At 34.2% G+C, this 15,968-nt stretch overlaps 1 protein-coding gene across 1 annotated transcript in view; it reads right to left on the bottom strand.

Annotated features, from left to right (window-relative positions):
• Positions 1 to 2,498: 2,498 nt before the first annotated feature.
• Positions 2,499 to 15,968, bottom strand: part of LOC106679648 (neurofibromin) — a 46,117-nt gene continuing 32,647 nt past the window's right edge. The window contains exons 4-8 of the mRNA XM_067052684.1: positions 12,659 to 12,781; positions 12,444 to 12,582; positions 11,885 to 12,049; positions 6,302 to 6,541; positions 2,499 to 2,750 (exon numbers count right to left, since the gene is read on the bottom strand). Of these exons, the coding sequence (XP_066908785.1) occupies positions 2,499 to 2,750; positions 6,302 to 6,541; positions 11,885 to 12,049; positions 12,444 to 12,582; positions 12,659 to 12,781 (919 nt within the window). The remainder of the gene's footprint in view (positions 2,751 to 6,301; positions 6,542 to 11,884; positions 12,050 to 12,443; positions 12,583 to 12,658; positions 12,782 to 15,968) is intronic.

Genomic DNA, 15,968 nt, shown 5'->3' with positions numbered 1-15,968 from the left:
TATATATATATAAGTTAAAATACTTAGTAAAGTTAAAATAAGATGGAATTAGAAACGAATGGAACACTCTGAATGCTTTAATAATGCAATACTGTTTTTTATTTTTACCTTCCACATGGGGTATTAGCTGTTACAATGATTTTTTGATAATAGTACTTATCCTATACACTACTTATCATAAACACTATATATCACCCCATCCCAGTTCACAAAGTGAACTTTGAGTTCACTAAATATGCGACATAAAAGATAATAATAAAAAAAAAAAACTAAAGAACAATTTCTTTAGCTAAAGTGTACAAGAAGGACAAGAAAAACAAAATACAGTATAATAACCACAAGAAAATCATATACCAAAATTACAGAGCTAATTAGACTGAAAAAACTGCCCAAACGATGGCTAAGAGTTCGCGCTAAAGTGCTCTGTATCTCCAGTACCCAATTCTTGCAACGAGACTACCCCAAGCGCCCTTTTGCTAGCATCCGTTGTCAATATAAATTCATTTTGAAAGTCTGGTAATGCTAGCACCGGTTCGCCAATTATAGCTTTCTTGCAACAATGGAAGCTCTCCATATGTTCCTTGGTAAAGTTAAAGGACAGACCCTTTTTTAAGAACTGCGTGAGTTGTGAAATTATATCAGCTGTGTTTAGGGGAACCCCATATGTGGTTCGGCAACAGTGGGGTAGTGCGTTAGGATAGCGCATGCCAATGCTGCCAATAAATATCTTTCTTTTTTAGATTAATTTTTATTAATATATTCTTGTTTGAGAGTGGTTTAGTTTATTTAAAAACAAATTTGATCCTTTTTTCTCAACTTTATTCTTTTAAAAACCTTCCAACGTTTCGACCCTCAGGTCATTTTCAAGGATACCTACAAACAGTTTTTTTTAAATTATTTTTATAACAATTTCATTGTTTCCTTCACTTACATACTGATTTCTTTGGCCCTACCTTTATTTTGTTGTCATTTTCTCTTTTAAAATTCTTAAAAATGCCAGCTAATTGCCTTTGTCCCATCTCTAAATAAATTAATCGTTAAAATAATATCATAATAACATAAAATTTTTTTGTTTTTTTAAAAATAGATTCCTACTTACATAAATTTTTCTATATAATTCTTTCTTAAATTGAAAACTTGTACTAACCACTTCTCTTCTTTCTTTAATTTACATTTGCAAACCTTAAAACAGAACCTACCTTCAACAGGTTAGGACTCAGTTATCACCTTATCTTTTTTTCTTAAAATTTTTCTTAAAACATTAATTTACATTTTCAATATAATTTAATTAACATTTATTACTAACTTTTCTGCTTACAACACAAACATTTTTTAATATATTTAAAATCTATCTAATTTATTCCTATTTTATGTGTATTTCTCTCAAATATACATTTATCCCCCCTTTTTTTTTTTATTTATTTTTTAACATATTTACTTCTCTATTCACACTTTTATTATTGCATATTTATTCCATTTATATACTTGTACTATTTAAGGATTTGAACATTTTTTTATTTTTCATCTTTTTTGTATACAATATTTACATATTTATTCTGCTTAAAATTTCTGAATAGTGGTGGTTCAGTCCCTTAGAATCTGATTTGAAGTTGACAGTATAAGTTATATTTTCTGAGATATAAATCGATTCTAATATCTTTCTTCTAAAATTATTATTCTCTTTATGAATGATTTGGAAATTTTCAAAATCAAATTTATGTTTATTTTGAACATGTTGAACCAATGCTGTTTTTTTGGGTTCCTTTTCCCTATTCTTTACATAATTTTCATGTTGATACATCCTGTCTTTTATATATTGTTTTGTTTCACCTATATATATGGCTGGACAATTAATGCATGGAATTTTATATACTATTCCTGATTGATATTTATTGTCTATTGGGTCTTTTGTTCTGCTATAAACATTTTTTAATTTATTGTTTGGTTTGAAACTTAACGATATATCTTCCATATCATAATCCTTAAAGGACCTTTTTATTCCTTCTGACAAACCTTTTATATAGTTACAACAATAGAATTGCTTATTTGCTTTTATCGCATTTTCATTTTTATTTTTGTCAATTTCTTTTATTCTGGATTTTTTGATATTTATTTCCCATATTTTCCTTATTAATTTTTTAGGATAAAAGTTTTCTTGAAATATATTAAATAACTTTTCTTTTATTTTCATCAATCTAATTTCATCCGTTATTCTTATTGCCTTATTAAAAAAGTTATTAATAACATTGTATTTCATGTGAATTGGATGACAGGATAAATAATTTAAAATTATATTACTTAATGTTTCCTTTTTTGTCCATTCTGTTAATAATGTATTTCCTTGTCTCATTACTAACATGTCCAGGAATCTTAACCTACCTTCTTTTTCTATTTCCATAGTAAATTCTAATCTCTCATTATAATGTCTAATGTCTCTTGGCAAAAGCCACCGGCCTATCTCCTGTCCCCACTCCCCAAACGATGGCTAAGAGTTCGCGCTAAAGTGCTCTGTATCTCGACTCAGCATCCGACAGCTGTCTCTTAGCAAAAGCCACCGGCCTATCTCCAGTACCCAATTCTTGCAACGAAATTACCCCAAGCACCCTTTTGCTAGCATCCATTGTCAATATAAATTCATTTTGAAAGTCTGGTAATGCTAGCACCGGTTCGACAATTATAGCTTTCTTGCACCAATGGAAGCTCTCCATATGTTCCTTGGTAAAGTTACAGGACAGACCATTTTTTAAGAACTGCATGAGTTGTGAAATTATATCAGCTGTGTTTGGGGGAACCCCATACGGGGTTCGGCAACAGTGGGGTAGTGCGTTAGGAAATGCCACTGCTGCCAATAAACATCTTCCTTTTTTTTAAACTTTATTTTCAAATATATACAAAATTATTTGGTGGAACCATTTAATTTTTTGGGGACAATTTTTTTAAAAACATGGTGCAGCCCAACACTCGGTCGAGTGCCTTAAGATGGGGCTACACCTTATCCAGCACCATCCGTCCGGTATGATCAACACGCCTGGTCCGCATCTGTCCGGTATGATCAACACGCCTGGTCCGCATCTGTCCGGTATGATCAACACGCCTGGTCCGCATCCGTCCAGTTTTCACCTCCAGTACACAGCCTATTCCAGCCCTCCTGGTCTCAACCTGCTTCTTCCCTGTCATCTTCTATTGGTGCCTCGCCGAGCCCTTCCCAATGTAAAGTGCATTGGCCCGACCACTTCCCTCCACCTGTAGATGAATTCCCTGAAGTACGGGTAGTTCTCCTCCTCCATCAAGAGAGGGAAGTCCGACTCGGCGAGGGCGAAGATCCCACTTTTACCGTCAACCTGGCATGGTGTCCTTCCATCGTGGTGGAGTCCAATACCACATGCTCTACCGTTTCTGGAACCCCACACGTCGGGCACCGGGGGTCAATGTTCTTTCTGAAGCTTACCAGCTTTCCCCGGAATCCTCCATGTCCTGTCAGGATCTGCGATACCCAATAGTCTGGGATGACCTAACCTGCTCTCAATCTTGAGTGGACGGTGGGGAAGAATTTCCTCAGCGTCACACCCTTTTCACTAGCCCGCCACCGTCCATTTCACTCCTCAATTGACTCTTCCCGCAGGAACTTCTTCCAAAGGTTCGGAGTCTTGCCGATCCTCTCCCGGAGTCCCGCTGGTAGCACTCCCAGCCCCTGCCTCTTCACATCATACTACGTAGCATCCTCCTTGAGGATGAGGTCCAGGGGCATTGCTCTGGCCAGCACCTGCCATGGCAGCCGGGGCAGCATCATGACATTTTGCTACTGGTGACTCCTTTTTACCTTTGGGTTCTTTCTGCTGGGTCTTCTTCCGTGGCTTAGCTAGGCTTCTGAGAGAGAATCGTCCAGTCTAGCCCTCTTTTTCCTTGGGGCTCTGTGGGCTCATTCGCCTCCCCACACTCGCATCTGTCATCAGGAAGTCCGATTCAGACATTGAGGGTCCATCCCCATCCTTCCCGACAATTAAATTGTCCTTTGATGGCCACCTACTTTCTTTATCGGGTGTTAAAGTCACCGACAAGTCCATCGATGACCCTTTTCCATCTTGCTCCATCGTTGAAGTCTCCTGATTTACCATGGAAGACCCGTTTCTTTCTTCACCTACCGTTAAAGTCTCCGGGATTTTCAATATTTTCTCCTCATTTCCGCCCATGATATGGGCCCCAGAAGGAATATTTCGACTTCCGTTGATGATACACTTTCCCCTCTTGGGAAAGGTCCCCTATTTTTTGGTTCACATGCTCCAGGTTTTTCTGTCTTATCTCGGTATTGGTAAGATATTTCCTTAGTTTGTCAGCTAGGGTCTTGGCTCTCTCCGAGAGACTATTTTCTGAGAAGGAGGAATTGTCCACTCTAGCCCTCTTTTTCTTCTTTTCCTTGGGGCTCTGTGGGCTCACCCTCCTCCCCACATTCGCATCCGTCATCGGAAAGTCCAATTCGGATATTAAGGGTTCAACCATCCTTCGATGGCCACCTACTTTCTTGTATGGGCGTTAAATTCCCTGAATGGTCCATTGATGACCCTTTTTTATCTTGCTCCATCGTTGAAGTCTCCTGATCTACCATGGAAGACTCGCATCTTTCTTCACGCAATGTTAAAGTCTCCAAGTCATTTTCTTTTGCTTCCTCATTGGGAATTTCTTCATCCCCTCTTGGGCAAGGTGCACGGCACGACTCTAGCCAGTCTAGGCACCTTACTCCAACACCCAATTTTACTTTCAACTTAAAAATTATGTAACTCACCCTAGGGCCCTCCGATTGAAGTTGTGTAGGTATTTATTTTTTTGTGCTCTATCCAACTAGCTACTGCACAGTATGATACTTTTTTAAAGGCACCTCGTGGTTCCACTATTTTCCCAAATTTCGTCAAATCTGTTTGGTGGAATTTGTTCAATTTTTATAGAACAATAAAACACTTCTGTACCAACGTTTTGGCACTATCCTGTCCTCATAAGTATCTCTACAACCACTTTAAACACCACGATAAATCACAAAACACACAGGAAACGTCCTCACTACTCGGCAGTCAATAGGCAACTGGCATATTGTCAACCATCGTCCTGCCGTCACAAGGGGGATCAGTGCTATGAAAGGCCTTTCAAAGTGGTAGAGCTATGAGAACACAACATAGTTTCCATCTAGGAGATAACTGGTGCTCAGAGGGTTAGGAATACCCACTTACAGCTTATACTTATATGATTTTCTTGTTGTTATTATAATATGTATATATAGTAGGTTTTATGGCGGGTAGGGGTTCGAAAGGAACCTTTACTAGCCCAACCATGAAAAGAAAAGAAAGGAATAGTCGAATTTTGTTATTTTTCTATTTTTAAATAAGTAAAGATAATAAAAGGAACAAAAATATACAAACTAGAAAAAAAAGGAAATGTTAACACAATTACAAAATAAAATTAATCGAACACAAAAAATATACAAACTAGAAAAAAAATAAAGCTTAACACTATTGCAAAATAAAATTAATCGAACACAAAAAAATATACAAACTAGAAAAAAGTCTTATATCACCGGTGATTGATAGGAGCCCGGCTTTGGTTGCTGTCCTGAGTGGATGTTCTCCTGGAAGTAGATCGACGTACGTCTGGCCGCCTTGTCCTCTGGGAGGATGAGTTGAAGAAGTCCGCCCACCGTGGCTAAAACGACTAAGCCGGCGAAGATGGCCAGAATGCTGGCAACTATGTGTGTGTAGTGAGGAGACGATACGTGTGTGCACACCAAGAGACTCACAAAAATGTGTGTTGTTTTTTTTACAATATAAAAAACAAAAGAAAAACATATGCCTTTTTAAACAATAAAAACATATGTTCTATGGTAGACCTGTGTTGGCCGCAACAGTAGGGTTTATACCTTGTTTCGTTTTTTGTGTTCTTTTTGTATACTTTTGCTCAAGGAATTGTTCTTTAGTTTTTTATTATAATGTTTTATGTCTTTTTTTTGTTTTTTAACTCAAAGTTCACTTTGTGAACTGGGATGGGGGTGATAAGTAGTGTATATAATAACAAGTGTACAGGATAAGTACTATTATCAAACAACCATTGTAATAACAGCTGATGACCTATATGGAAGGTAAAAATGATAGTATTATTCAAGCATTCACAGTGTTCACCTCATGTCTATTTCTTGTTATTTTTTCCTTTACTAAAATATTTTAACTTATATATATATATATATATATATATATATATAAAATCAATTTTTTGAATATGCTTAAACTTATTTATTCAATAATATAACATATATACTTACAGGTTGTGACAATTCCCACCGATTTCTGATATGAATTATAGCTTGAACAATACTGTCACAATCATTATGGATAAATGAGAGAGGGCCTGATTCATTAGCAATTGTAATTGTAAATTGATTATCATCAACTAGACAAACTTCTTCTATTTCAGAAGCATAATAGACATCATTTAAGAGCACAGAATGAGACAAAACTTTAGTTTTTTCGGAAGAAGTTATCTGGATTGCAGTTGGGCCTACCTAAAAAGTATAAGTAACATGAATCTACTGTTTTTGATTAGTAATGTCAACCTAAAACAGAAAATTATAAATAGACAATGAATAATAATGATACCAAGCTATTTTTTATTTCACAGTATAAAATAATATAATTAATTACTAAATCTTAATTGAACTATAATTCAAGAATAAAATCTTGTTATAAAAATTAATAAACATGGTGAGCAAGAAAACAGCCAATGAATTCTCAATATAAAGAATAGAAGAACATGAATAAAAGCAAGAGTCATTCAAAGACATGTCAACCACAGTAATAGTCTGAGTATATGTTTAGGATCCAAAAAAATTCCTTGATGTCTTAGATCAGAACCTTTCTTTTTGTCTCTACTGGAACAAAGAGGTATGTGAACTGATGGAGGTCAATAGGAGTTCTGAGAGTAGGCAAAAGGATGCTGTTCCTCTCCTTTTCTCATCATGCCATATGCACGTACACTCATTCACTATGTTTGTGTTCAAATTCAAAACTATGTATGTTTATATAAACATACATAATATACATCTGTATGTGTGTTTGCTAAAAGATAGAATTTAAAAAAATTAATAGAGTGAAAAGATAAACAAGTCATAATTAGTTAAATAAACATCAAAATACTTAACTAATATAAATACTAATATTCATAAAAAATGCATAGAATACTTCACTAACAAAAATAGACAAATAAATAAAATATATTTTACTTATTTAACAAAAAATAATCTTTTATTACTTATTTATAACATTATATTAGTCTTAGAGTACTGCTCGTGCCGTGAACATCTCTGTTGTATCTCTTTCTCTCTTCATATAGTTTCTAGCAAAAAGTTCAGAGAAAATCGATATAGACTCGTAATTCACATTAGGCTAAACCTAGTGAAATATTGTGACCCTAGACATTCTAATTTTTCCGGAGAAAATCGCAATAAAATAGTGAAGATAGAATATATTATACTTATATATATTTTATACTTTCTTTTTTATTTTCTATACTTACTGTGGTTGTTATCTTGTTCTGTTCTTAGCGCTGAAGAAGGCTAGAAACTCTAGCCGAAACGTTGGCAAAATTAAATAGGTTACACCAACTTATTTGTGTTTCACTTTGACCGCACCCCCAACCACCTTCTCCTCGTTTGTCATTCACAGTCAACTATCTCTCATAATTATAGAATATATTGGTTGCTCAGTACAGGTGGACTGGAGTGGGAATTTGTTTGGCCGAGTGCTAATCCGTAAGTGGCTACATAAACAAACTAGCTGTTACCGAGTTATTGTTATTATTATTATTTACGTCTTCTAGTTTTTAAACTTCAGTCATTTTTTTTAAATTATCAAGATGGTGATTTGTAAAAGCTGCAATAAATCAATTGCAAGAGAAGATACATCGAAAATTTCATGTACCAACTGTCAACATATATATCATATTAAATGCATCAAAGATGAAAGCTCAGACCCAGATATTATTAAAAAATAGATTTGTGCTGAATGTGAATTAGGGTCTAGCGCTTTGAAAGGTGATGAACCCAGCTCAATGATTCATCTCTTAAAGGGCCTAATCGAAGAGGTTAAAGAAATGAAGGCTCAGCTTCAGGGCATTGAAGAGCTGAAAGACACAAAAGACTCTCTTCAAAAGCAGATGGAGCTATCCTTTGAAAACATGAAAAGGCTACATAAAATTGAAGCCCTCCTGGAGCAAAAATAAAGTGAAGGAATTATCCGGCGAAAACAAAAACCTCAAAGTTAAATTATCGGACATAGAGGGTAGACTTAATCAGGCAGAGCAAAATAATCTAAAAAACACTTAGAATAGAAATTAGAGGCATCCTGGAGAACCAGGGAGAGACTGTGATCGGAACGATTCTCAGTATTGGTGCAGGCCTGGGCATGAAACTGTGTCCAGACGATCTGTACCACGAGGTACGGCTCAAATCTAAACAGGAAGGAGGCCTGGGCTCTATTATAGTGAGATTTGTCCGTCAAACATTAAGAGATAAGCTGGTGTGGCAAAGAAGAGCTAAGATGGATTTCTCCACTCGCTACTTAGGCTGGGATGAAAACGTCGCGCACCGGGTATATGTGAGCGAAGCAATGATGCCCGCCAACAAGCACCTCTACCGGTTAGCCAGGCAGAAGCAGAAAGTGGCGACAATCAAGTACGTCTGGTTCAGTGGAGGCAGAGTCAGGTGCAGGCATTCAGATAGCTACCCAGCGGTCACCATAAGCAAGACCACAGACTTCAGTTGAACTCGGTATCCAAGTCACTACAATACTGTTTTCATTTTATTTTTTTTGTACAGAAGATATTTTATTTTAATTTATTTTCATTTTTTTTAACACTTCAATAATAGCACATATAGAATTTTCTCTATTTATATCTCCTCTTTTTTTAATTTTTCATAACTCAATCTTTATTGACTATTTTTTTCAAATTTTGATAACTCGAGCCCTAAATTCCCTTCAATTTCTTATTTTTGTTACACTCTATATAACCGTAACAGTATATAAAATGTTGTTATTCTCTATCCCTCAACCTTTTTCCTTTTTCTTACTTTTCCACTAATCACCCCACAGTTCTGACTAATGTACTCAGTTCCTGTCACGTAAATGCACAATGCACTTCGATGAATTTAAACAGTACTTCTTAGATAATTTTTACCACATAACAGCCGTATCCGAAACCTGGCTTAAACCCTTTATTCCTTCCTCTCAAGTATCTATTCCCAATTACACTTTCTTTCGCCACGACAGGTCTGATCACACTGGAGGAGGTGTTGGGTTGTACGTTCATGTTAGTCTCAAGGTCAAAATCCTATTTCGCTCCCCTTCTCTTATCATTGCTCATGCAGAATACATATTTGTTGAAATTTTAAACATATCCTCTCTCCTGTTATTTGCTATCGTTTATCGACCTCCCCGAGTTCCACTCGATCACACCTTTGGATCCTCTCTTGTCCAATTCGTTTCCACTTATTTCAATGTTATCATCACTGGTTAAACAGTTTAACATTAACATGCTCTCTCAATCCAGTGATAAATCCTTTCTTATTGACATAATATTTTCTCTCAATCTTTCCTTGTTCCTTATTCTTCCACTCATCACACACAATCCTCGGACACCTGGTTAGACCATTTAATCTGTGACTCTCCTATAAAAATCCTTTTCTCTTCCCACCACCCCGTTCCCTTCCTCTCATCTCACAATCTGACCCAAATATCGTACGACCTACCAGTCAAATGTTTTACTCCCAAAATCATACCATACCGTAATCTGGACCTCCTTTCCTATGAATCTCTTCAACCTGACCTTGATTCTGTCCAATGGGACATTATACACACTAATAACTCCATCGACCCTATGGTCTCCACTCTCACTTCACATCTGCAATCTATATTAGACATCCATGCTCCTCTCAAAACCCAAACCTTACGCCGTCTAACTGCGCCTTGGCTTACTCCGGAAACAAAGGAAATGATAAAACAAAGAGAAGCAGCTAGACGCAAATTTCGTCGGACCCACCTGTCTGCAGATTAAACTTTTGTTTAAAGTCTGCACATTTTAAACTTCTCTCCAATGCAACCTAATTAGCAGTTCGACGTGCTAAATCCCTTCACAATCATTACGCACTCTCCAATGCTCCTGATCCCAAATCCAAGTGGAAAATACTCCGAAATTTATCCTTACCAGAATCCAATATTCTCAGCTCTCTTCCAATAACACCTGACGATCTCAACAACCATTTCACATGCCATGCTACTGACCCATCTACCTTTCCGTAACAGTATATAAAATGTAGTTATTCTCTATCCCTCAACCTTTTTCCTTTTTCTTACTTTTCCATTTACCACCCCACAGTTATGACTAATGTACTCAGTTCCTGTCACATTAATGCACAATCCCTTATTCCTTATATGGTTCCTGATAAACCTCCATCAATGACTCGACCCCTCACCTGTGGCGTCCCTCAGGGTTCATCGCTATCCCCTACCCTTTTCGCTATCTACATCAATGACCTTCCCATCCTTATCCAACATTCTCAATGCCATTTGTACGCAGATGATTTCCAAATTTACCTTTCCTTCTCACCTTCTGACCTATTAGTTGCTACAGAGAAGAACCAAGAAGACTTGAATAGAATTAGCCAGTGGGCACAAGAAAACAAGCTTAAGTTGAATGCAGAGAAAACTTAGGCAATCGTAATAGGATCCAATCACATCCTGAAAACTATTCCTCTTATTGCAACCTTATTCCTAAACAACAATCCAATACAATTCCATCCATACGTTAAAAACCTTGGTGTCACTATAGACCAAACTTTCTACTGGAAAAACCACGTCTCCGATATTTCCCGTTGTACCTTTTCCACCCTGAAGCATTTAAATTATCTTTGTCACCTACTTCCTTTTGAAACCCGCAGGCTCCTGGTTACTTCTTCAATATTCCCCCACTTTGACTATCGCTGTGTGGTTTACGGGGATGTCTCTGGGGATCTTGAAGCAAAATTAAAACGGTTAAATAATTACTTTGTACGATTCATCTTTGGGGTCCCCAGGGACGCCTCTGTCACCCAATGTTATGAAGAGTTGAAATGGCTTTATACCTCCTTCTGTCGTAAATATTTCCTTGCTTCCTTTCTCTATCAAGTTATCCAATCCCACCGTCCTTCGTACATCTCAGATATCCTTCAATTAAAGTCCTCAGTGGATTCCCGCAATACCCGCTCACAGCCCTCGGACTTATATGCAACTGCCCATAGAACCACAGCCTTAGGTAGATCTTTCTTCATCCGTTCCTCTTTCCTATGGAATTCTATTCCCTCCTTTATTCGTAGTTCTAACACCCTTCCAATCTTAAAATTCTGTATCTTCGACTATCTTCTGTCCACCCAATTCCGGAAGAATAACAATTGAAAGTTTCAAAAAAACTTTATATATTTTTGGTATTTTATGTCTTAGATCTTCGTTTATAATTGTAAATATGTACACTAGCAGAAATTATATCTTTTCATTTATTACTTTTTAGTTTAATTGAATTTGATTTTTTATCATTTTTTTAATATTTTTATTTACTATCAGAAGTCATCTATAAAACATAAGATATGACAAATGGTTTCATTTTATTTGCTTTATCATTATTTTATATATTCTTTTAATTATGGTTGTTTAATTGTATATTTTTAAATTCACTGTATTATTTTATTTTATGACATCTTGTAATTTCACCTCTACTTTGTAATTTACTCTAAGGCTCTAAAGCCTAATTTTGACGCCTGTAAATTATTCTAAAGGGATTAATCCCAGAATAAATAAAGATTATTATTATTATAATTTACCTTTATTGCAACTTTTGTGTCTTTGTGAGATAATTTTAAGGCATTATTAAATACTTTCAAATCTTCATCAAGTGATAGTGTAGCCCCAGGTAATTTTTGCTGGTCAGGTTCGATGAAATCATTAATTCTAGTTGGTGCCTCAATAAAAACTAATTTACGGTTTCCCTAAAATAGATAAAATAATACTTCTAATTTTAAACAAATCATGATAATAATTAACTTAAAATAGAAGTAGTTTACACACATTAATGTAGAACGTTTAAATTTCCACTAATAATAAGTAAATTAAATATTTGAAACCATTGTCTACGTTTATTAAAATTAAGGTTCAATACTTGTTGAAATATATTTTGATAAAAATTTCAAATATAGCAAAACAAAATTACAGTTTGAATACACATGCTATGTCTCAAGGCCATATTCGAAAGCAAGACATGATATTATATATTTTGAAAAATTTAATTTTTTTAATTGACTATTCATAACACCTTAAATCAAAAATAAGCAAATGTGACCCTCAATGTTTAGTAAACACAATTAAGTCTAAAATAAAAAAAACCTTGATGGAGGCCAATATTCGGTCATGATATTTTGTATATTCTCTAACCCAGCTGTTACAATTATAAATGTATGCTGCGTGGATATTAGCATAAGCCATGTCTGGCAGGACATGGAACCATTTCTGAAGAAAATCGGTTCTGAAACAGAATAGTACTGTTAATGGGACTGCTAAGATTTTAATTTTGTTACAATTAATCTAAAAAAAAAGATTACCTGAAACGATTGTCAGAGCATGTATGAGTGAAATCAACTACTATTTCAAATGGAGCATGACAAAAAGGTTTTAATGTTAATATTACATGATATATAAGTAAATCACCATTAGTTTCACCAATTCTGAAATAAAGTATAAATTTAGTGTAAAATAATATTTTTGAAGCAATTTAAATCACAATTATATAGATTGATTCTCTATTATTTTTTTCATCAAATCTTCTCTATTAATTCATCTTTTTGAAAATTCCATAGGAATAGGTACTGAGTATTGGTGAGGGAACTAATCTAGCGAGTGGGCCTTTTGGTTCTATGTATAGAAGAAAATTCACTGCATATTAAATAAAAATTGGCAAGGATGAACTCAATTCCAACAGTTTTTATTAGCAACAGTACACCATCACTAGTATGGCACAGGAAATTGATTTACAAGCTTTAAGGAGCAACACTAGAGACTTAACATTAGTAAATATTAAATTTATGTTGACCGAATAGTTGGCCACAGTAAGCATTTAAAAAAAAAAAAAACAGCAACAATTGGCAGTTACTTCTAGCTATTGCAGTAGGCAGTACCAGCAAAATTTCACCTTAAGGTGCATTGGTGAAGCAAACAAATAAAACTCTACGTATCTGGAGACCTTTAATATAAAGGGATAGTTAGGGATAGTACCAACATGATCTTAGCATGCTGTAATGGTACAGCACAAATCAGTTAATAGATTTTCTGATCCATGAAATAAACTGAGAGAAGATGGTGGGGGGGGGTGTGGTCAGCAGAAAAAACCCAAATAAATAATCTTTTGTTTATTAGTGTTTTTTCTGCTGACCACACCCCTCGACCATTTTCTCCTCATATATCTACCGTCAACTATCTCCACCTCATTAAACATAAAGTGATATACTTTCAAAAATGTGTTGATTATAAATACTAATTTAAAAATGAGTTATTTTTAATATGGGGTGAAACTGATAAATAAATGCAACAACAAGAATCAATGGAACCTGTGAGTAGGCCCAGAAGCAGTAGAAAAGCAATGCCAATGAACATGCAATAAGATAAACCATCTCATGTCTCTGTAGCTCTTGATTAACTTCCATGATAGGTTTAGGATCCAGTGACAAGGTATCATAGGACTTTTTTATGGACAGTGGTTTTAGGCAATCCTGTGCTCAACCTGCCTAACACTTTGAACTTTGACAATCAAAGCAAAAATGATTCTTAAAGGAAAATTAATCTTTATCCTGGGACACTCAGTCCCCTAAGAATAACAGCAATGTATAATTAAAGTTACATTCATCTGACTGCATTATGGATTAATTAAATACTAGAAAACAAATTGTAGATATTATCTAGATCAAATATAACAGAAACATTGAGAATAGAAAGAAATTTGCTTATTTACACAGCTTTACATAAACATTCTGTATTTACATATATGTGGAGGATTGATCTTTGAGGAGATAAAGAAATGAATGAGGTTAGGGATGAGGATTTATGGAAATGGGTTAGAAATTCCAAAAGGAGGTAGCACAAAGGATTTTTCATAAGAAGCAGTTTTATAAAACGGGGTTTGATGGGTTGAGACCTTGTATTTAAGAAGCGGATGAACACAGAATGCAGAGTTCTAGATATAGGAAGGGGTTTCGGTTCATAAAATAGGAACTCTGACTGGTTCATTGATTATTTTCATTATCTGTGGGAAAAATATATGTATAAAAAAATATTTCAAATAATTTATGCAATGTACTATGTTCTATTTAAAACTTAATCAATTCCAAAATTGATATAACCTATAGATTTTTTTTTTTTTTTTATCGTTTTATTTATTGATTAATATTACAATCTGCCATAGTGTGGCATCACTATAAATGATCACATTCATACTAAAATATAAATAAATAAATGAAACAAAAAATTACATAAAAATAAATAAAATCTCTATATGTATGTAGGAACAGAAAGATAAATAAAATTAACATAATCAAACTATGTACATGAAGGAAAAAAAGGATAAAACAGAATAAGTAAAATTTGGAACCAGTGGAGGCTAAGTAAGTAGCTGCAAACACTACACAGTGAAACTAAGTTAATTGTTAAATATAATATTGTCAATTAAATTTTCTGCATCTACCTTGCATTCTGTGATTATAGTTTTTGCTTATAAAGGGCTAAAATTTATGCTAATAGGTTAGGTTAACCTATATTAAAGAAGTATATAAGACAAGTATGCTGAATTGAAGAATGATGATAAAAAATAAAAATAAAAAATATTGCAGAGATTTATTCTAATGTGATAACAGCAAGTATTGCAGACATTTTTAATTATAGTAATATGTTTGGTGACTTGGCCGTCTTCCAATCATCATTGGTAACACAAAAACCCCTGGGACGCGTAAAGAGAATCCAAGTTGTCCCACATTTTCTTATATTCCCCCCAAAGCTCTCTGCAATGATCATAATTAACTTCAAAATCGATGATAGCATTGTCATCCACCACCATCATGACACAGAGTAACACTAGATTGAGGAGGCCCCATTTGATGTGTCTGAGCTTAAACTCAATATTATCCTATCAAGTTCTGTGACCAGCTTAACATCATCCATACCCATTATTATATCAGATAATTTGCTACTGAAAAGATAGATATATAAAACAATTTAAATATAAATGGATAAATTAAAAATCTTGTGACAAGGTATATAAATAAATAAAATTGAATTATAAAATTAAATAAATATTGACAATACAAATAAACAACTTCGATAACACAATTTTTTATTTAATGACAGCAAGTCTGAGGGAATAATCATAGAAATATGCAAAATTGAATAAATACGAAGTAAACATATGTGATAAATAAATAAATAACCAACTGAATAATAAATAATGAATGAACGAAGGGGTACGATTGTGACTATAAATGTGCGATAGATTGGAACTAGTGTATAAAGTATAAGTCAATAACTTATGCAAAATGATTCAAATATCTAATTTACTAACAATAAAATATCTAATATAAATGCTAATTAAAATATTATAATTGACAAAAATATTAAATAAATTAGAAGAATACAAGCATACTATACAAACACAATCTTACACATAAATATATGCAAACACAATTATTCACATAAATACATGAAATCGTAAATAAATACGTACATACAGACATATAAATGAATATATTATAAACAGCAATCTTCCTTATAAATATATAAATAAATAAATTAGACACAATAATTATTTCTATTATTCTTTAAGCCCACGTAAATAAATGAATGACATTATATATATATATATATATACAG

Source organism: Halyomorpha halys, unplaced genomic scaffold, assembly GCF_000696795.3.
Source record: "Halyomorpha halys isolate HHAL.00 unplaced genomic scaffold, Hhal_1.1 Scaffold14.1, whole genome shotgun sequence".
Classification (NCBI taxonomy): domain Eukaryota; kingdom Metazoa; phylum Arthropoda; class Insecta; order Hemiptera; family Pentatomidae; genus Halyomorpha; species Halyomorpha halys.
The sequence above is the reverse complement of the archived record's forward strand: the minus strand, read 5'-3'. Positions and strand labels throughout refer to the sequence as shown.